Source organism: Abrus precatorius, unplaced genomic scaffold, assembly GCF_003935025.1.
Source record: "Abrus precatorius isolate BTA unplaced genomic scaffold, Abrus_2018 Scaffold8, whole genome shotgun sequence".
NCBI lineage: Eukaryota > Viridiplantae > Streptophyta > Magnoliopsida > Fabales > Fabaceae > Abrus > Abrus precatorius.
In genome coordinates, this window is record NW_020874428.1 from 10056298 (window position 1) to 10079845 (window position 23548).

Below are 23548 nucleotides of genomic sequence, written 5' to 3' on the forward strand. Positions count from 1 at the left end.
TTGCAAGATTGTTAACGTTTTAGTTACACCAAAGTGTCCCATCAAATCACCCGCATAGGCTTCCTTTACAAGCAAGTCACTAATTGAGCATTTAGACACAATTTATTCCCCTTAGACAAAAATCCATCATGCTTATAAAACCCATCATGAGTCCCTTTTTCACAAAATGTATATAATTCAGCAAAGTCAGTATCATACACATAAGGCTCTGGTACCAATTGATGACAAACACGATCTGTGTTGCCAAATTAAATGCTCTTGAATTGAATTACATTGAAATAAAATAAAATAAAATTATTAGGGTAAGAACATTAATTGAAATAAAAAGAAAATAATAAAGTAAAAATAGAATAAAGAGGAAAGATAGCGCTATAATTGCAAGATTGATAAGTCAAAGAAACGATCACCACAAGAATCTTGGCCTATTGATAAGATTAAGGAAAATTGACTCACTCAAGAACCTAGAGTCATATGCTCTTACAAGATTATTTAATCTTAAATTGTATTCAAAACTAATTAAAAGTGTGTCTACAAAAGCATATATATATCTATCGCTCATAAATCAACACCAACACAACCTTAATTGGCTTCTTATGCCAACAAGCCCAAATTCAATAAACTAAATAAAATAACAAGATTTTATCCTAAATAAAAGATCAAAGCAAGTCATCATTAATATTAAAATAAAAAAAGTTAAACATAATAATAAAATCCTAATGGGACTTATTAGAGTATGAGTTCTCTAAGTATATGTAATTGATCATCTTAGGTTCTTCTAACTCCAAATTGAGTTTACTTTCAAATAGGACAACAACCATCTTTTCTAGGTTTTCTTTTATCTTCTATGTCTTTACCCTTGTTATTGGTCCTTAAAGTCTTTCCAATGCCTTCAAGTCTTTTTCTTTAACAAGTCTTCTTTGATTTTCATCATAGGATTATATTTCTTCTTCTTAATCTTGTTTCTAAAAACTAATGTAGCTTTGTTCCTAGGAGGCAGGAGCTTGATAATGTTATTATTTTCTGAGAATTGATTCACTCTTGCAAGAGTCTGAAAGGTAAAACTCAATTTATAATCCTTAGATCTTAATAAAGCCTATGATAACTTTAGTTGAAACTTTATTAGAGAAGTTTTGAATATGATTGGTTTTGGTAAATGTTGGAATGGGCTGGTTTTTTAGTGCATTACTTCTCCTTCCTTCCAAATTAATTGTAATGGGGACCTATTGGATAGTTTTTTGTCTTCTAAGGGTATTCGTCAAGGGAATACTTTATCTCCTTACATGTTTTTCTCTGTTTAGAGAGGTTAGCTCACTACATTTAGTGCTTGGTTAATATAGGTGATTGACATCCTTTTCAATTTGGTAGGAAGGACCCTGAAATTTCTCACCTTTTTTATGCTGATGATCTAATCCTAGTTGCTAAAGCCTCTTTAGATCAAATTAACCTCATCCAATCCATGCTTCATCTCTTTTGTACTACTTCTGGTCAAAATATTATTTTTGATAAATCATCAATTTTATTTATTGTCAATATTAGTCTTGATGTTAAGAATGCTCTTAGTCAGAATCTTGGTATTAAATGGTCTGATAATATGGATCCTTATTTAGGTGTTCTTATTTTTTACAAAAAAAGCTAATAAGACTTAATATTTTAATTTGATTGATAAAGTAAAAAAGAAACTATCTAATTGGAAAGGTAACACTCTCTTATGCTCGAAGAGTCATTTTAGCTCAATCTAGCATTTTGAATATTTCTAATTATATTATACAATCTCATCTTAGGGGTTTGTGATGAAATTAATAAGCTTTGTAGGAACTTTATTCGGGGATCTCTCCTAACAAAAAGAAATGTCATTTAGTGTCTTGGGATAGAATTTGTAAACTTAAATCTCAAGAAGGTTCTTGGTTTCAAAAACTTATATCAAATTAATCTGGCCTATATGATGAAGTTACCTTGGCATTTAAATAACAATCCCCATAATCTTTGGCTAGGGTGTTGTTAACTAAATATAAGTTTAATATAGAGAATAATCATGTTATTCCTCAATTTAGGTCTATTTCTGCTTGTTGGAAAGGTATTTGTAGTTCTTGGGACAACTTAGAAAAAAGGTTTGTTTTGGGTCATTAATGATGGTTTGAAAATTTAATTCTAGGAAGACTTTTGGATTCCTGGATTTAAAAGGCTTGTTGATCTTAGTACTAAGGTCCCTGATTCCATGCTCAACTTCCCTTTAGCTTGTTTCCTATCAAATGGTAATTGGTAATTAGGATTGAAATAAGATTTTTCCTTATATTTCTGATCATGCTAGACAAATTATAAGTAGTATTTTAATTCCTCAATTTAATATTGGTCCTGATATGGTTAGCTAGTTTCCTTCTCTTAACAGTAATTTTTCTTTGAATTCTGCTTATTCTATTCTTAATCCTGATTCTGTTGAGGTTAATTCTGACTTATTTAGCATTATCTGGAAGTGGTAGGACCTTCCTAAAATTAAATTGTTTCTTTAAAAAGTTGCTCATAGAAAATTTTTAAATAATAAAGAAAAATTTAATAGGTTTTGCTAATTCCAGTTTATGTGATACATGCAGTAATAGTCTTGAATCTATGATGCACATTCTTAGATATTGTTATTTTTTCTTTGATATCTAGAATAAATTCATCCTGATAATCTGTGAGGTTCTTTTTAGTTTGGATTTAATTGGTTGGCTTACTCTTATTCTAAAAACTTATTTTTTAAAAGATATTAATTACTGGAATGTTCACTTTGCGGTTTCCTTTTTGGCTTCTTTGGTCAAATAGGAATTATTGATTCTTTAATAGAAATTTCTTGAATTTAAATGGTTTTTTGTTTAAGTTCAAGAAACATATTTTTAGTATAACTTCTAATCTTACCTTTTCATATTCTTCTCTTTTCAGGACTTACAAGCAAGAAATCCTTGTTGGCTGATCTCCTTCTCCTTTATGTAGATTTAAGTTTAATGTGGATAGTTCTGTTCATGGTAATTAAGGGTTGGTTGCTTGTGGAAGTCTTATTAGGAATGGTCAAGAAAAATTCTGTTTGAGTTTTTTCAAGAAATATATTTATATTCTAAAATTGATTTTTTTAGAACATAATTAATTCTTCAAGTTTTCACTTATATTTTTAAATGCAAACTAATTTGTAACGTTAATCTCTTCAAATTAATTATTTTACAATAAAATTTACTAATTTCGTTAAAATCTAAAACAAAGAAAGTGAATACTTCATTTATCAATTATGATGCCAAGTGATCCTTAACAGATATTAGTATAAGTTTCCGATGCCATGAATGATTCGTATTTGATAATTAAATAACGATATATACTTAGACAGGCGACCGACCCCGTACTACATTGGCCGGATGATGTCTTTTCGTCGTAGTTGTTAAATTATTATTGTTTTTTATTAAATATTTTGTGTGGAAAGATACGGATTGCAATAATGATCTTGTTTATACCTTTTGCTTTTGCTAACTAATTGAATGGTTGGCCAAATCTAATCTATGTCTGACTTATTAACTACTCTCATACTGATTCCATATGGACTTGTCCCCATTTCCTAATAATATTAAATTTGATTTCTCATCCTTTTCTTCGTTGTAAGTTGAATCTCACAGAAATTCATGGAATATGACATATGTAATGAAACGAACTCCATGCTAGCTTAAATTATATACCTACCTTTTCTTAATCATATTACCCCATGCTTCCTTAATTTGCTTTGAAACTTAGATTTGTGAGATCTTGTCCATATGCAACGAGTTTAGATGTCATTTGAATAATTTAAGTTGTTTAAATAGACTCCAGTTCTTTGTTCCTACTTTTATCGTTATCATGGGTGCCAAAAATTGAAGCATTGATGGAACTCTTATAGTTGGACCAAATGCATATATAGCTAGGGTATACATTTTCCAGTTTTTTTTACTTAATTTTATTGAGTATCAAGATTCCATCTTAGTACGATCCCTCTTAACCCATGTCAATGCAAGTTATTAAATGTATATTTGTATATCCAATAGAATCAATTCTGTTTAAAGCAAAAAATTGTCAATATGCTTTGATATTGTATACTAGAAATTGTGTCTAAAAAATCGTGAATGTCATTTCAATTAGGAATTACTTACATACAAACATCAAACCAATTCAAACAAATACTAAGTATAAACTAAAAATCTGTTAATTCCTAAGTCCTTTTGACAATTATTAATTTGTGCCCTTTTCAAAAGAGAATTAATAGCGTTAGATTTGACTCCAATCTGTATACCTAACTTTGGCTACACAGGATTGTTACCTTACAGTCAACAATTCTCCTTCATGCTAGCAAACTCTGTCCTTTTAAAATTCGAACTCAGCCTTTGCTAATTGACATCTTTCGGGAATCAATTGCTCACCACAAATTATTAAAATTTTTTAATATCATTGCAACAAAAGTGATAGGAGAAAGTAGTTTTACATCGTGAATGATTTAAACTATTTTAACAAGTATGGATATCTAAGTATATGCTATTTATCGTGAATATATTTAGCAATTTTTATATCTATTTTTAAAATATGAGGCGAATATAAAATTTAAATTTTTTTCTTCTTATAAATTATTTATTACAAATAAAAATTAATTTATTGTTAGTTTTAACTTGAGTGTCTAAAATTCAATTTTTTTAAATTTTTAATTACAAATCAAAACTAAATATTTATTTTTTTAAAATTTAAATTTGTATGTTATGTTAATCATATAATTTACGTTTAAATGAATGAAACAATGATAAAAAAAGCTATCAAAGTAATAGAAAGTTTCAATATTAACATAAAGAATAAGAGAAAAAAAAAGGAAAGAGAATAAGAGAGAAGTATGAAAAGATAAAGAAGAAGAGATTCATGACACATCTATGAGTTAAGCAGCGCTCTGTCCTTCTATATATTTATAAATTAGGAGTTATTATAATTTTTTAAAATTTTAATTTATGAAAGCAATTGACACGTATTTATATTATTTTGCTACACAAATAACTACTTTAGAAAATATAAAATAGAATAAGTATATTTTAAAGATAAATATCTATATATATATATATATATATATATATATATATAAGACCACAATCTGCTTCAGCAAATTCAAAAACCTCTTCTTCTGGGTCATCCACCCCTATTGAGTCATCGACTCAAAAGGCAATCTAAATTGTTGAGTCATCAACTCAGCAATCTGGAACTCCAAAAGAATCCTCCAAAAAGACTGATTCTGTTGTCAAAACCACCAAACAAACCAAAGCAGACTATGCTCTCCCAATTAGTACGCTCTCTTTCTTAGGGGCATGTTTCTTCCTTTTGGGAGAGCAGGATGGAAGACCAAACTGTTCGCAGAATGAACCTAATTCTTTCTTGCTCAAAGCTTTTTCTTTAGCAAGTTGTTTTTGGAGTTTATCTTTCTGGCAGGCTTTAATACCGCTATGGATAATGATAGCAGTAAGCTGACCATAATCATAATTATCATAATTGATTTCTCCAGTGGGAGAACGACTTATATATATATATATATATATATATATATATATGTTCAACAAGGTGACAATATAGTTTTAGATAATCCACAGTCCTTAATTAAAATAACTTTGTTGAAGGAGATAATCATTAATGATAAGTTCAGATTTTTATATATTTTATGACTTATATTTACACTTAAAACTCTATTTTATATATATTTATACTAATTATGTTATTAATTGTTGCAGTTTAGCTAGAAGTTGTTATTAGTGCATTATGGAGATATTCTGAATGAAAATTAGATATTTTTAGTCCTTGACTGTGCTATGTGAAGCTGGGTTTGAATTTTAAATTTTAAATTTAAACTTAGATATGGAGATTTAGAGCGATTCTGATTGTAGATAAAACTGATTTAGAAAGATAGAGTTTAACAAACTAGAAACTCAAAGCACAACCTATATAAAGAGGTCTTATGCTCCACACTTAACACTCCCACTTCTCTACACACCTTTTTCTCCTTCTTAGTTCTACCCAAACTCATCTTTGAAAGTCATTGGAGACCATTGGCAAGGACGACAAGCTTCCTCTTGGAGTCCAAGTAAGTGATTGAGCACCCCTTCAGAGAACGAGAACTCTCTTTGTCTTTTACCTTTCTAGGCTTCTTTTGTTTGAGTTTTTCTTTGTGGTTATGAGTTTATTTATCATGTTCTTTGTAATTTATTTTGTTACGAGTAACTAAATACATAACTAAGGCTATGACAGATTTTACTGCAAACTTTGTGTGATTTTTACTTTAATGTTAGTGTTGATTTTCCTTTAATGTTTGGTATTTATTCTATTGAATTATATTGTGTATGTTAAGATTTGATCACCCCTAACATTCTATAGTTAGTTGCATTGTAGGCGATCGTACCATGTATAATTAACGGAACTATAGGATAAAACAAGATAAGGGGCTAGGTTAATCATACTTAATTCCTTTCTTTCAGCCATTATTAAAGTAACAAACTCATAGGGTTTTTATGCTTTCTCGACCAATTACCTTGCATGATCATTGAGGGTGTTTTCTTAGAGAAAATAATATTGACATTGCATAATCATTGGGTGTTAATAAAACTAATTATGAGTGGTTGGCAAATATTTGGATACTAATATCAAGATTAAATTAATTAAAACATAAAGAAGTGTAGTAGATGAACTCATAAGTCTTAAACTCATCTCATCTTATTTCTCTCATACATTATATTATTATTCTTTTAATTTATTGTTAATATTAAGTTTTATTTTTGGTTTATTACAATTTCGTTACATTTAAACAAATGAATCAAGTTATTTTTTGGTACTTGAAAATAATCTTTGTGAGATGATAACTTGAAAACTTTTTTTAAAAATCTTTTATTACTTTTTGATGGATACACTTGTCTACAAACAATTAATGCAGTAATATATGTCAGCTGGATGGTTTTGTTGAGAAGAATTCAATTTCAAAAGGACGTACGTTTGGCTTCCACGGTAAGCAGGTACACTATTTGCAAATTTTATAAGGAATAAGAACAAAATTCTCAATTGTGTTAATTTGTAATTTCTTATGAAAATACATTGAAACGTGTTAGGAGTGCTACTGTCTCTAATCATGATACAAAAAAGATAGTTATAAGAAACTAAACAATTGCCTTCTGACATCGGAAAGGATTAATACGCCACTAAAAATGTTAAGGAGGCTTTGCAGTCTTTGAACCCAACCAGGATCAAGACCTAATCATAATAAGCTGTAACACCTTGCTCAGATTCAAACGTTTTCTATTGAAGATTAGATCACTTCTATGATATGGTCCAAATAACAATTCAATCAAGTTACCAATATCCATATATCCTCAATCCTAAGGTTTCTACCTTACACCAACTCCTAGTGATATTAAAAGTAAACTTTACATTCTAAAATCTAATAATTCAGTAGACTAGATGCTGGATAGAATATGACTTATCACTTAGAATTGGTTAAATTAAGCTTGGATTCTTACGGAGAAACTTTTTAATGCACGTGTATTAAAATTTTAGTACCTAAATCCAATCCAAAAGTAAAAGAGAGTAATAAAACTTAAGTTTGAGTGATCTATTTATTTAAAATACTTTAAACAATTTAAACTTAAGATATTTTTAGTTACATATCCTTTAATTTATTGCTAATCTACTAACGTGAAGTCTTAAAACTCAACGATATAAATGGAAACCCTTTTACTTCTCTTCAATATCTTTGCTTACGTACAAAAAAATTGTTAAAATAAACTTTAGATTCTACAAAGGCATAAGGACTTTCTCCTAGATTTACATGCTAGTATTAGAAGAATACTCCTCAAACCCGCTGATCGAAGAACAGTCTCAAAGAGACTAATACAGTCCTACTATATGATATCAATATATCATCAATTCTGTTGTTTATTGGGAGCTATAGGACATATATTAAGAGGAGAGCCTATAAAATCTTCAATCATGCGTGGCCAAACACAGCTTGTAACATACATGTCAAGACTGAGAGAGAAGGATAATATGTGGAAACTGAAATTAATTGAAATGAAGGAAAAACAATACCGTATTTTACACAGTGTATATATATATATATATATATATATATATATATATGACAAACCTATATATAGAGAGAAACTATCAATATATACTTCATGACTAACAGTTAAGTTGTAGGAAACTAACATCTTATAACTAAGCTAACCACACAGTAACATCAATACTGATAAAAACTGCGGTTATTTCTTGATTTGCTTTTCACTTAATGACATTAATAAATATTGAATCGAAGTATGCTATTTGTATACACATAATACTGGTTTATGAAAAATGTTAGCAATATATATTTTATTATTATGAATTTGATGCATGTTCTAGATATTATAAATTTATGTTAATATAACACATATTGATAGACAATTCTATTAGTATAAAAAACTATTATATATTATTAACTAACATATCATATTGACAATATGTTTACATTATTAACTAAATAAATCAACAATATCTACATTTATAATTTTATAATAAAATAAATTCTATTTCAATTGCAACAAGCTTATAAATCAACCAACTAATGCTTTTTTTAATTTCCTTTCAGTATAAGTAATTTTTTAAGAGTTGTACTGTTCATATACACAATATAAGACTGAGCATGTTATGAACATAAATGAGTGACACGAAGTGTATGCTTGCGTATGAACTAGGAATACGTATTTAGAAACATGGCAAAAGAAAAGGAAAACGAAAGTGGAAAGACATTGGAAGGCGCAAAATTGGCATATGGCTGCTTATTCTTTCTCCCTGTTTTACATGATGTCTTCTTGGCTCATATGCTTTTTACTTTAGCTCGCTTTCCGAATCTTGGCCCCATCAAAAATGATCGTTTCACCGTAACAAAATTAAATAATCGATATGCCCCAAACTACTGAAAGCAAATCTCTCAAGTTGTCCAAGTACACTATCCTCTTTCTCGGGTTTATTTGACTGTATTCTCATAGGTTTATTCTGAAATTGAGGAACTTTCCATGGAAAAAAACTAAAATGAAAATACTTGCTAGGTGTCTAGTCCTCATCTTTTAATGTTTGCTGTGTGGAACATGTGGGAAACTTACAAATGTAGCTATATACAATCAATGAGTCATTTTTTATCTTCTGTATGTGGCACTCTTCTTAGAAACCGCACATCCTGGTCAAGTGCCTATTTCTGCGCTAAATTTTATATATTCATCCACTTATTGATGAGGTTTTCTCATTCGTCAAATGTCCCTCTAAGCAATTCACGTTAGAAAGGATAATGTTGTCATCTGTCTACATATATATACCTATTAATACATTGAAAAAGCAAGGTCAATAGCGGATAAATAATTTCTCTTAATTAAGAATGAGCATTTTTCGGGTAAAATTTATATAACTTTGATAATTATTTTCATCTTGGCTCCTAGTTTCTACTGCATATATTATTATTATTATTATTATTATTATTATTATTATTATATCTTATTTGTGATACTTGTCTTAACTATTCTTTCCCAGCCCGTTTTTTAGAGTCAATGTGGGAAATAAAAAGTGAAGAGAAACGGAAATGTCTCCAAGAAAGATAAGAACATAGCTAGGGATGGAAATAGGTCAGGCTGTCTGACAAGGGCCTGTGGCCTGGCTTGACTTGCCTTTTTTAATAAACAAACTAGGCTCAGGCCTTTTTTAAGGCCGGTTTAAGTAAACAAGTCAAGTTTGAGCTGTTTATAAAGTCTGTTAAACTTGACAAGCCGGCCTGTATAAATAAATAAATATATATATATATATATATATATATATATATATTATATAATTTAAAAATAGAGCTATCAAAATATATTTAAATAATAAATTTATTTAATAATATATTTTTATATTCTTAATTCTGTTATTATTAAATTAATATATTATGTTATAATTTATTTATTTATAATTATAATAAACAGAAATTATATTATTTTTAAAATTAAAAATATTTATACATGATTACACTTTTTAAATAATAAATTTATTTAATAATAAATTATTATATTTAAACAATTTAAAAAATAGTTAATTCTTTGAACAGGAATAAGACATAATCAAAACTAAACGAAATAAAATTTAAAAATAAAATAATAAAATTATATTAACATATTTTTTATACTCTTAATTTTATTATTATTAATTTAATTATTTAATTATTATATTAATATATTATGTTATAATTATTTTTATTTATAATAAATAGAGATTGCTTAAATCTGAATTATATTTTATTTGAAAGTAAAAATTTATAAAAAAAATGATAACAAAATAAAATAAAAAACTTATTTTAATATATATTAATATATATATATATATATATATATATATATAGTCAGACCATGTAGCAAATAATATAAATAATATAATTATAAATAAATTATACAATAATATATATTTTTATAACTTGCACATATTTTAATTAAATTATTAGTCAATTTATCAATTTATATGTAATTTATAAGTATGTGTTTTAATTTATTATATCAGTAATATTTTCTATATTACATTAATATTATAGTGTAGTTAATTTTATATTTATTTTTTAATTTAAAATAACAAATTAGTGAGACAAATAAAATTAAATATTTTGTAATTATTTTTTAATTTAATAGTTATTATTGTTTTCATTTTATATATATATAGTATATTAAGTTTAAATTTTTATATTAAGTTTTATCACATATTTTTTAATTAAGATAAAAATTTAGAAATATAAGTTATTTTAATTTAAATATAAATTTTAATAATTCTTCCTATGCTCATATGTTTTTTTTTCTTAATATAAGTTTATCATCTACAATTTTTATAATGACGATATTTATTTACTTTTTAAAATATAATAATTTTTTTAGCTGATTCAATAAATTTTATAAGTGTTATTTTTTATAATTATTTTTTTAATTTAATAGTTATTATTATTGTCATTATATATATATATATATATATATATTGCAGTAAGTTTAAATTTATTTTTTTTAAAACATATAATTTTCTTTTAATTGATTCAACAAACTGTATGAATGTTATTTTTTTTTATCAATTTTATGTATTTATTATAACTTTATTTGTTGAATATAAGATGTCTTTAAATAAACAAAATATGTTTTTAAAATAAAATAAAAATATTTACTATTTATATAATTTTAAAAAATAAAAAAATATAAATATAAATTTTATTAATATAAAATATTTATAATTAATACTTAAATAATATTTTAAAAATTATTTATAAAATTATATAAATATTATTATAATTATTTAATAATTATTAAGAATATAGATAGAAATTAGAAAAATGTATAAACTAATTTAATAATAAAATATTTATATTTTTATTAATATTAATTTTTTTTAACAGGCTTTGTTAACAGACTTCAGGTCAGGCCTAAAATAAAGTCTTTAACAAGTAACAGGTCAGGCTCAATCCTAATAATTATGTTACAGACCAGGCTTGTTTAGAGTAAAGTCTGACTTGACCTGACCTGTTTTCATCCCTAAACATAGCCCATGGAGCGATGGATAAACATATAAATAGGCTCCAAACACTAGATGTGTTGGTTCTTTGCTTCTTTCCTCACCGTTGAAGCTGTAGGCCACACCTTTCTAACAGACACATCAGATACATAAGATGAAAGTATGTTTTGGTTGAATTTTATTTGAGATTATTTTATTCATTAAATTTGAATTTCAAATTTTGTTTAAGAGAAATTAAATATATAGCATTTAAATCAATAAATTTAGTTGATAAGTGAATTATATTTGAACAGTAATAAATAAATATAGAAGAGAGAGAAAAACGAGTATTTTTATTAATGTAGGCAACACTTTTTTTAAGAGACAATTTTATTTTAATTAAAATATTAATTACTTCTTCAAGTAGATATTATTTTATTCATTAAATTTGAATTTGAAATTTCGTTTAAGAGAAATTAACAAATGTATCATTTAAATTAATAAATTTAATTGATAAGGTTGACTTCTATTTCAACAGTAATAAATAAATATATTAAGAAAAGAGCAACATTTATTACATTTTCAATTTCATAAATGAGATGAGTCCATTTTTTTAAAAGACAAATATTTTAATTAAAATGTCGATTATTTCTTCGAGTAAAGATTATTTTATTCATTAAATTTGAAATTGAAATTTCGTTTAAGAGAAATTAAATATGTATGATTTAAATTAATAAATTTAATCGATTAGGATGACTTCTATTTGAACAGTAATAAATAAATATATTAAAAAAAGCAAACACATTAAAAATTTAGAGCAAAATTTATTACATTTTCAATATCGTAACTGAGATAAGTCCATTTTTTTAAGAGACTTTTTTAATTAAAATATTGATTATTTCTCTTCAAGTAGAGATTATTTTATTCTTAAGTTTGAATTTGAAATTTCATCTAAGAAAAATAAAATATGTATAATTTAAATTAATAAATTTAATCAATGAGGATGACTTCTATTTGAACAGTAATAAATAAATATATTAAAAAAGTAAACACATTAAAACCATAGAGCAACATTTATTACATTTTCAATTTCGTAACTGAGATGAGTCTTTTTTTTTTTAAGAGACAAATTTATTTTAATTAAAATATTGATTTCTTCAAGTAGAGATTATTTTATTCATTAAATTTGAATTTCAAATTTCGTTTAAGAGAAATTAAATATGTATCATTTAAATTAGTAAATTTAATCGATAAGGATGACTTCTATTTGAACAATAATATATAAATATATTTTAAAAAGTAAACACATTAAAAACACAGAGCAACATTTATTACATTTTCAATTTCGTAACTGAGATGAGTCCATTTTCATATAGTAATTTTACGCGTTTGCTGGTCCAAAGCAAGAAACTAATAATTATATGTGAAAAAAATAATAAATAAAAGGCATTAAATTATGCTAAAAAAATGTAATAACATGAATAAATAGAGAATGAGTCGTTGCCCCACCAGCCACAGCGCCTCTGCATCCTCCTTTATTACACACAAACACAATAGGATCCTCTACTCTTGTGTCAATTTTACACAATCTCCTTCAAATATAAAAGCTGTTCAAAATATAATAGAACCTCCTCACTCACCGTCAATTTGTCTCTCTTCCTTGAATGAAAGAGAGAGAAAGTTTTGCTTCTCTCCCTCTCTATTTGCTTGCACTGTTTCTCATGGCTCTCCTAACTTCCTTGCCTCAACACTCCGATCCCAAGAGCAAAAACAAGCGTAAGCAGCAGCAACAGAAGAAGCAGCAAAAACAGAAACAACCCTCTTCATGGGACCAAATCAAAAACATCATCACCTGCAAACAGATCGAAGGGTTCAGAGTGCATGACCCTTCCAAATACTCCAAGCTAGGCTCTTCTTGCAGCTCCATATGCAGCTTCAGAGATGTTGTTCATGGGAACACGCGAGTTGTACACAGGTCTGATAACTCCTCACCTGAGAGTAGCACACTGGGTCAAGAAACTGGCTTGCTCAGTAGGAAACCGGTCACTGCAACCTCATCAGCAAGCTCTGTGTCTGGTTCTGCCAAATCCAACGGTGGAGCAACCTCCACGTCATCAACTTCCAGAGGAATGCAATTTAGAAAACTATCTGGGTGTTATGAGTGTCACATGATTATTGATCCTAGCAGGTAGTAAATATATTTTTAAATTCATTAGCTTCATTTCTCCAAGTTTAATTCCATTATAATCTCACACACGTATATGTTTAGTTAGAAAGAGAAATTAATTAATGAATGAATATATCTATGTATCAGGTTACCAATTTCAAGGAGCAGTGTGTGTACTTGCTCTCAGTGTGGTGAAGTCTTCCCTAAGATGGAAAGCTTGGAGCTTCATCAAGCTGTTCGTCATGCTGGTACTCTTTTGCTCTTTAATTACACCTTAATACCTTAATTTGCCTAATTTTCTTTTTTTTTTTTAATTGACCTCGGAAAAATATTTTTATTTTTATTTTTTTATCAGGCAAACACATGCATCATTAATTCCTTTCCAGATGCATTTACTATGTGATTTATTCCCTTGTATATGCACCGGTTCTAGCAAGGCTGACTATTTCATCTTTACTTTGTCAAAGGGGAAATGCAAAAAATAAAAATAAAATTTTATTATTAAAATGCAAAGTCATTAAATACTTACTTTTTTAAATAATTAAAACTATTTATTAGAATACATTTATATTTATTAAAATAGTGTCACTAAGATTATTAATTAGATCCTTGGTCAAAACATAGCTTCTTTTATTTTACTAAAGGACGACAATTAAAGTACTATAACAATGTTGTTTTTTGTTCACAAAAAAAGAAAAGAAAAAGTAACAACGTTTTTTTCACCCGTTATCATCGTAGAGCATTTCACTTTATTGAGCAAATGAAAGCTTTTGTTGCAGTGCAGTATAGATCTGATGGTTTGTTCAAGCATGCTTGCAATTCTGTCTATTTCAATATTAATCGATTGAATTGCCTTGTGGGTGAGGGAACATGCTTGTGGGGTTTATACGTAAAAGTAAGCTTTGAAATTTGAAACATGGGGCAAAATGGACTCCACCATCCATGCATGTCATGATGCTGTATTGCTTGGGAACTGTTTTTCCGATAATCTTGCTCTTGATTTTTCCCTTCTTACCCTCGCACATTCAACAATTGGTACTGCAAATATCAACGTTTATTTTATTTACATGTTTTTTTAATAAGAATATAATAAAAACATCCACCTATACAAATTTTTAAAAGAATATATAGTTTTATAATAATCACGTTACATCTATCACCATTTCACTATTCACCAGATGCACCCACCAAAATTTCAGTGCATTAGTTGTGGGGGCAACCGTATCTGCAGATAGCTTGTTGTGTAGAAGTATACGTACGAGATCACAGCTGTTCGCTGCAAGGGAGATAAATGTTCTGCTTCCACAGCTTGCCACGCTCTTTATTGGTGGACACCCCACCCAAAATAAGAAACTCACAGACACCGATTGTAAATTCACATAGGCTAGAACAAGAGAAAATTTTCAATTTATATGATCGAATAAGAAAGTTTTTTTGCTAATAACTATAGTCAATTATATTAATATTATCTGTCTCTCCGTTTAATTATACTTTTTTGACAATCAATTTGATGTAGAATACGTCAAGAGCAAGCAAAGGATAACATCTAATAGTTTGTCGTATCCTAATATTTATTTATTTTTTACCCTAATTAATTTTGTGGAAACAGTTTCGGAGCTGGGTCCGGAGGATTCGGGTCGGAACATAGTGGAAATCATATTCAAATCGAGCTGGTTGAAGAAGGACAACCCGATATGCAAGATCGAACGGATACTAAAAGTGCACAACACCGAACGCACCATCCAACGGTTTGAGGAGTGCAGGGACACCATAAAGAACCGTGCGCAGAACAGCAGCAAGAAAAACCCCAGGTGCGCAGCAGACGGCAACGAACTGTTGCGGTTCCACTGCACCACCTTGACGTGCGCACTTGGCGCACGTGGGTCCTCCGCCTTGTGCGCCGCCGTACCTGGCTGCGGAGTGTGCACGATCATCAGGCACGGTTTTCAAGGGAAGATTGGCGGCGAGTGCAAGGTGAAGGGCGTGAGAACCACCGCCAGCAGCGGTAGGGCCCACGACTCGGTGGTGTGCGGTGAGGGCACCAGAAGGGCCATGCTTGTGTGTCGCGTGATTGCGGGGAGGGTGAAGCGCGTGGCAGAAGACGCGCTGTCGGATGAGGAAAATCTATCAGTTGCGTCATTCGATTCCGTAGCTGGCCACGCTGGAATCTACTCGAATCTCGAGGAATTGGTTGTTTTCAACTCAAGGGCTATCCTTCCTTGTTTCGTGGTGATTTATAAGGTTCTTTCGGGTTAGCCAAATGTTTCTTAATTTCTCCAACAGGAATTTCCCACCCCATTCAATTAACAATGAATAAATTACCAGATATATTAATATGTATATTTTGGTTACAATTAATTAATATGAATATATAGAAGTAGCTAGTAATATATTGATCGTTAATTAAGGTGTACATGGGGCGTGCGATCGAGTTGGAGGAAATACTGAAATTTGAAAGTGTAACAACATCATAACTGAATATTGGTTAATGTTGAGTGAGAGATGGAGGAAATTGGAATTAGAACGTTGTAATGTACTTTCTTTTTGTTTGGTGTTACTGTCTGGTAGTTCTGCCATGCACACGCATGACGCATGACCCAACCATGATGATGGAAGGTGGAGGTGGAACCCAGTTTGATGTCAACCTTGTGAATATCCTTGTCACTGCTTAATTTGTTTAGTGAATGGCTTTCGCTCAACTGCTAAACTAAACGCCATATGTGCTTCTCGTAGTTTTGCTAGCACGATTGAATTTGCGTCTCAACGAGTATGAATTCAGGTTCACCTCAAAATTGATAAGTATACTTTAATTATAATTTCTGTATTGATTTATATTTTTGCATATGTTTTTAAACTCAAGTAGATTCATTTTAATTTCCCACTTGGCTTATTTAATTAAGGGACTGTCAACGTATGAGCACGAGGGAAAGTACAGTTGAAATATATATTTCATTGTTTAAAATAAAAAAACTAGAAAACATCTTTAATGAAGGAAATTAAGCTGCTGAAACTATGATCATCCGAAATTTTGGTTACTGGCTAATTAAATGTCGATATTGACTGCTCATGTGACGAAGGCAGCATCCTATAAATAATTGTGTGTACAGTTCGAGCATTAAAGCATTGACCTGTCGCCTTCGAAGCACACTACCAACTTCAGCAATAATAAGCAAGTCCACGCCTTTTTTTTTTTTCTCTCTTTCAAATCAATTTTCTGTAGTTATTAAATTGGAATTATAGTGGCTATAATTAGTAAGGATGAAAAAGGCTACTTCCAAACAATTGTGTAGTTCTTGTTCGAAGAGTTTTTATATAACCCGTTAACAACAAATGTATTGGTATAGTTAAGAAAATTTAAAATATATTACAATAATATGAAACAATAAAAAACCTGTTAAATTTTGTATTTTGTTGTGTTTATGAAAAAATCGACGATGGAAGAATTTCTTCTTCCAATCTAAAAACATCATATCTCACAGTAAATAGCATTTAACAACCTATGGGGACATGCATAATCATGATGGTCAAAGTGACGAGGTATTCTTCAATAATTGGAAGGGGAAAAAAATAGGAATAGGATAACAAAGACGAGAGAGCAGGTTGGGACGTGATCGGTTATGCTTGTCCTTGACTAAACAACACTTTACCAAGCAAACGCATAATGAAGAAGATTGCTTTCTATTCCTTTTTTTGTTTCTTTTTGAAGGCATCTAGACTTTGAGCATTGGAGAACACAAGATGATAATTGCCTACACATGCGCGAGCACATGCAGATTTCACTGTTTTCTTACTGTCTGGAGCATTTGGATTTTGGGAGAAGTCATATGTACCAATACAACTTTTCCAACGAATCCAACATCTCACAATGTCATGCTAGAGGAGTAAGTAGAGATGATCCCTGGTTTCATTTTCTTAAACATAAATTAAGGCCTATTTTTTATGTTGTAGTACTTTTTAACAGCAAAAATGACAAATTTGGGTTTCATGATTTTCTTATCTATAGCAGTACTTCTAATACTTTTCAAAAGATATATCTACTTAGCTACTTTAGATAATCACCCTATGAATGTATATTTCATCATTTTTATTTTAAATTTTATTATATTTTGTTTTCATTTAGAAAAACCTACTACTATAATATTAGATTTATCTATTTTAATTTTTCCTATTTATTTTTTTCAATAGAACTACATAGCGATATATCTTTCTAGAAAGGTCGAATGATTTTCAAACCGGCTGGGTGTATTATGATATTTTCCTTAGAACTACATTTTGCCTTACCATTTACCTAGTCTAATGTATATATATACCTTAAGAAAAAAAAATGATAAATGTGATCATTATCAATGTAACAGTAAGGAAAACGAGAAATACAAAATGCAAAATAAATATAAAAATTAAGAAAAATTAGTATTTTTATCCTCCAATTTAAGAGTATACTTAGAAGAAGAGTTTTGGAGAGGAAGATATATTTTTTAATTTTAAATTAAAAACTATAATAAAAATACATTATTAATATATTAAATTTATCTTAATATTTTAATTTATATTTTTATCATTAAAAATATTAATTTTAAATATATTTATTTAAAATACAAAATTTGAATCTTACGAAATAAACGTGAAATAGTTATTACTGATACTAATTGTAAGTAAATTCGGTCCAACTTAACTCAAATGGTGTGCAAGTGTAGTAAGATACTGACTGTATTTTAAAAAATATTACCTTGGTTTTAAAGTTAAGCAATTAAAATAATTTTATTAAAAATATAATTATTATATTAACAATATAATAAATATTATCTATTTAAGAAAAAAATATTATTTAATTATCACATCGTAAGTTCATCCTTTATACTTGTGTATTTGTTTTACACAATTTAAAGTACACACTAGACTCATCTCGACAAGTAAAAGAACAAGCTGCACTACAAACAAATTTGACCCCTTCTATTGAATGAAGATTTATTTTTCTAATGAATTCAATTACAAGTATGCTTTAGTATTAGCGAAAATACACCTATTATTTAGAGTAAGAAAAATTTTCTAAGTTATAAAATTATATTGGAGGATAAACGTTTCGACGAGTTTTAAGGGTATAGAGAAGCGCCTTTTCATGCTAAAAATGACAAATTTTTGAGGAATCATGAAAAGAGCCTCCAACATTCTAAGTCCACAAGATGAGAGTCTTTTTCGAGGAGTTTTCAAGTTCTTTACACTTAAAACTGCTCGAAAAACAATACTGGTAATAAATTATCCACAAAACTAGAGGTTTTTTTGAGGTGTTTTGAAGAGTTTTCAAGTCCTTTACACCCAAAACTGCTCGAAAAAATAATACTGATAAGAAATTATTCTAAGTCCACAAAACTGAAAGCTTTTTCGAGAAGTTTTGAGTTGTTTTCAAGTCCTTTATACCTGAAACTGCTCGAAAAATAGGAATAATATGAAAATATTTTAAGTTCACAGGACTGAAAGTCTTTCGAGGAGTTTTTGAAGGTTGTAAAGTTTTTGACACACAGAATTTCTCAAAAAATAGGAAGTGATCAGAAAATATTCCAAGTCCACAGACCTGACAGAGCTCCAGATCTTCTCCAGAATTGCTCAAAAAACAGGAAGTGGTTAAAAAATATTCTAAGTCCACAAACCTAACTGAGCTCCAGATTTCTTTCAGAATTGCTCGAAAAATAAAAATGAACAGAAGAAATATTCTAAGTGCACGAAACCAAAAAGAGCTCTCAGATTCTCCATAATTAGTCAACAAATAGAAATAGTGGGGGAAAATCATTCTAAGTCAACGTTAAATGAACCTCTTGGATTTCTCTTAGAAATTGGTCAAAAATATTCCAAGTCCATAAAAGACATGAAAGGACTCAAGAGCTATTACACAGCTTAAAAGCAATTACCACCAGGTACCAGCAGTTACCGTCAGACAAAGGTTCTACAACACGAAGCAGGATCGTGGGTGATAGCAATTATGAAAGAAACCACAACCACTAACATGATCAGAGCCACTCTAAGATAATGGACAACAGTTGAAGGCAATTATTAAGACATGCCCGCAAAAGAGGGAGAACGGTGGTGGTTCTCCTGCCTATAAATACTCCAAAACTTCATATCACATAGGACGAGTTTTTGAACCCAGATATCGCACCTAAAAATCTCTGCACATTGAAACCCTGCACTGCGCCAGACACCAGCTACCAGGAGACTCACGGTGATCGTTGTTCGCTGCTGTGAGGAGTCGTATATTTATATTCTGTACCTTTACATTCCTGCATTTTAATTCCAGTTTCTTTTGTTTGTTTGCTTTTGTTTCAGTTTCTGTAATTCAGTACTTGTTTTGCACACTTTATATAAAACCTCTACGTTTAATCAGTTTCACGTAATTATTGCTTACTATTCTTGTTCAACACTCTGTTTTACAACATCAATTCGAACATTACATTAAACAACACACTTAAAAGAATTCAAGAGGATTTAAATTCAGTTTCCAGATTGTGCTTGGATTATTTGTTTACATTGTTACAAATTTTCACCGTAAACAAATGTATAATTTTTTTATTATATCTTGTATAACTTTTTAGTATTAGTGAAGATATTTTTTGTTTATATCTTGTATAATTTAAAAAAATAAAATAAAATGGTAATTTATAATTAAAAATTAAAAAAATCAAACAACTCATTCGTTTTTTGGATACGTGACATCAACTTTTGATGTTTTATTTTTATTTATCAACTGGAGTCATTATGATCGTTCATAGGGGTTGTTATGATTATTCAACCAAATTTTAGGAGTCGAAATGATTGATATATTCTTTAAAAGATTGATAGTTATTAGTTACCCTTTGAACTGTTAGTCTTTCTCAATAGATGTAAACGATTCGTAGGGGTATTTATGAGTCAGACTCGATTAACTCAGTCAATCTCACCGAACTTATTAAAATATGATGGAGTTCGTTTAGATAAATGAATAATATATTTAGGTAAAAATAAATAAAACACAATTACATATGGGTTGAGTCTTGAATAAATAATGAATAAATTTAACTCAACCTAATTATCTAACTTTATAATAAATTAATTAAAGCATAATATTGACATAACTTTTAAACTTATTTTCTTAGTAAAAACTCTAAACAATCTTTTAATTTTTCGTTCATCAGTGTGCTCGTATACTACCACTGTCATATATTCTTTTTTTTTTTCCCTTACTTGTTATGGATAGAGGTCGGCATAAATTGGATTTGCACAAAATAAATTTAGTTATATGAATGAAAATTTAAATTATTTTATTTTATTCTTTTTTAAAATCAATTTAAAACTGGTTTCAAAATTTATATTTAGTTTAAAATTCATTCTAAATATGATAAAATATATCATAAATATTTTTTATGTTATTATTGAATTATTACATTAAAAAGTAATTAAATTTTATAATAATTAATATAAAATTTTATTTATATATATTTTTACTTTGTATCATTTATTCACCACACAAACTAATTAGACAGATTAAATTTTAAATTAATTTATTTTATTAAAATTAATTTAATACTAATTTTGAATTTTAATTTAAAATTTTTTTTTGTTAAAATCATTTTTAAATTCAATATCTTACATTAAGTTTGTCTAGTTTTATGTTAAATAAGTTTTAAATTTAATTTTTTTAGATAAAACTAATTTGTTGCATTGTATTATTTTATTAAATTAGTATGTTTAAAAAGATTTTAGTAACTTTTATTAATTTTATTATACTTCATAGAAATTTTTTATAAAATATTTATTATTTTTTAAACTTATTTTTAATAAATAAAGTTGATGATAAAAGTTTAAATTAAAAAACATAAAAATATTAATAATATTAAAATATAATATTTTGACAATTAAAAAATAAATTTAAATATAAAAATAATAATAGTAATGAATTTTAAAATATTTATTATATTTTTATATCTTGAATTTAATAAATGTATTTTAAAAAATATTATTTTAAATGTTCAATTTTAATTATAAAAATAAAGGTTAAAAAATATTATAAAATATTGGTCATAAAATACATTACGAAGGTTTATTAAGTAAAATAAAAGGTAGTGTTTCCTTGAATAATATGAATTTAAATGAATAAAGATAAACTTAGTTTTAAAACGTGAATTTAAACATTTAACTAATTAAAAATTAAAAAATAAAAAAGATTAGTTTAATATATATATATATATATATATATATATATAATTTTTTAAAATTAGTTTAACATTAGTGTAAAATCAATTTAAAATTAGATATAGATTAAAATTACATATATAAAATTTTTTTTGTGCTATCATTGTTAGTCTTTTTCTTTATTTCTTGTTTTGATTGTATTAGAACAATGACATAAAATGGATATTATTTAAGTATGTACATGTGTTTTGCTATTATTTTTTGAGTTTTGTTAATATCAGCCCTTATAACTGAGAATAAGTAGTTAATAATAATAAAATTTTATTAAAAAGAGAAATATTTATTTTATTTTTATAACTTTAATATAATAATTGTGTACTTTTTTTAAAAAAAAATCATTTATGAATGTTTAAACTCAACTTTATGAATTGAAGTTAACAAAAATTTTATTTTTTTAATGAATGACTGTTGTTTAACTTTGATTAATTTGTCAATTATACACTGACAGACATTTTCTTTTTGTTAAATTTAAAATATTTGCAGTTAATTTTTGTACAATACATTGTTTTTGTATAATGATTGCTAACTTGATTATTTACCCAAATTGACTGAGCTATACATAATTGGATTAGTTTGCATCAAAGGAAAGGAAAGAATGTAAAACTGGCCAAATTAGACTTTGCCATTTAATCAATTTTAGTATTTCTTTTAAATAAAAAATCATTATAACCCAAATCATGAGCATCCTAATGGTCAAATAAATTATTCATATACTTTCTTTTAGCCATTAAAATATTATATGAATGTTAAAAATGAGATTGAAAGACTAAGATTAATTCATGCTGAGTAAACTAGGGCTTCAAACTTTACTAATAAAAAATAACTAAATCCTATGTCCCATGTTTCTATATGCTTAAGTTTCTTTCACTACTCAAGTTATATTTGAGTGAAGGTTAATTACACTTCAGAACTTAGTTGACTTAAAAGGTACTTGTAAATTGCAAGTGTTCAATATAAAAAATTACATAACATATATAATATATATATATATATATATATATATAGGAGAAAAATCTTCTTACACAAGTGTAAGTCTAAAAACTCTTACACTCAATCTGAGTCTTTCATTTAATTTAAATCTAACAGTTAATGAAGTAATAAATTATAACCTGTTAGATTTAACTTAAATGAAAGGCTTAGATTGAATGTAAGAAGATCCTGCCTCATATATATATATATATATATATATATATATATATATATATATATGGCTAATAAATGAGATTAATAACCCTAAACAACATAACATAAACTACATAGTCTTTTTCGAAAACTAAAAGTCCAAAGCATCCAACCTTAAGAAAGGTCATAGAAAAGAAGGAGTCTTATCAAAATGAGAAAAGAGCAAACAATAATCTAAACCAATTTTGGCCAACGTATCAACACTTTGGTTAGCCTCCTTAGGAGAATAAATAAACTTGATTAATTTGATGCTTTTTTATACAGGGATCTAACTCTATTAATCAAAGAGAAAAGAGGATGATTACAATTTGAACATTCAAAATCAATGAGACAAATTCTTTAAAATCACTTTCTATTCTGATTAGCTCAATGCCTTTTAGCAAAACAAGTTTGATCTCCCAAAAAATCTCTATATCTTAGCTGTTAAAAGGGAAAATGGCTCCAAGCTACTAT

At 27.7% G+C, this 23548-nt stretch overlaps 1 protein-coding gene across 1 annotated transcript; it reads left to right on the forward strand.

Annotated features, from left to right (window-relative positions):
- The first annotated feature begins 13247 nt into the window (after nt 1-13247).
- On the forward strand, nt 13248-16365 carry LOC113874200. Its single transcript, XM_027512423.1, has 4 exons — nt 13248-13714; nt 13841-13941; nt 15303-15944; nt 16262-16365. The coding sequence occupies exons 1-4, from the start codon at nt 13248-13250 to the stop codon at nt 16363-16365; spliced, it is 1314 nt and encodes a 437-aa protein (XP_027368224.1).
- The last annotated feature ends 7183 nt before the right edge of the window (nt 16366-23548 follow it).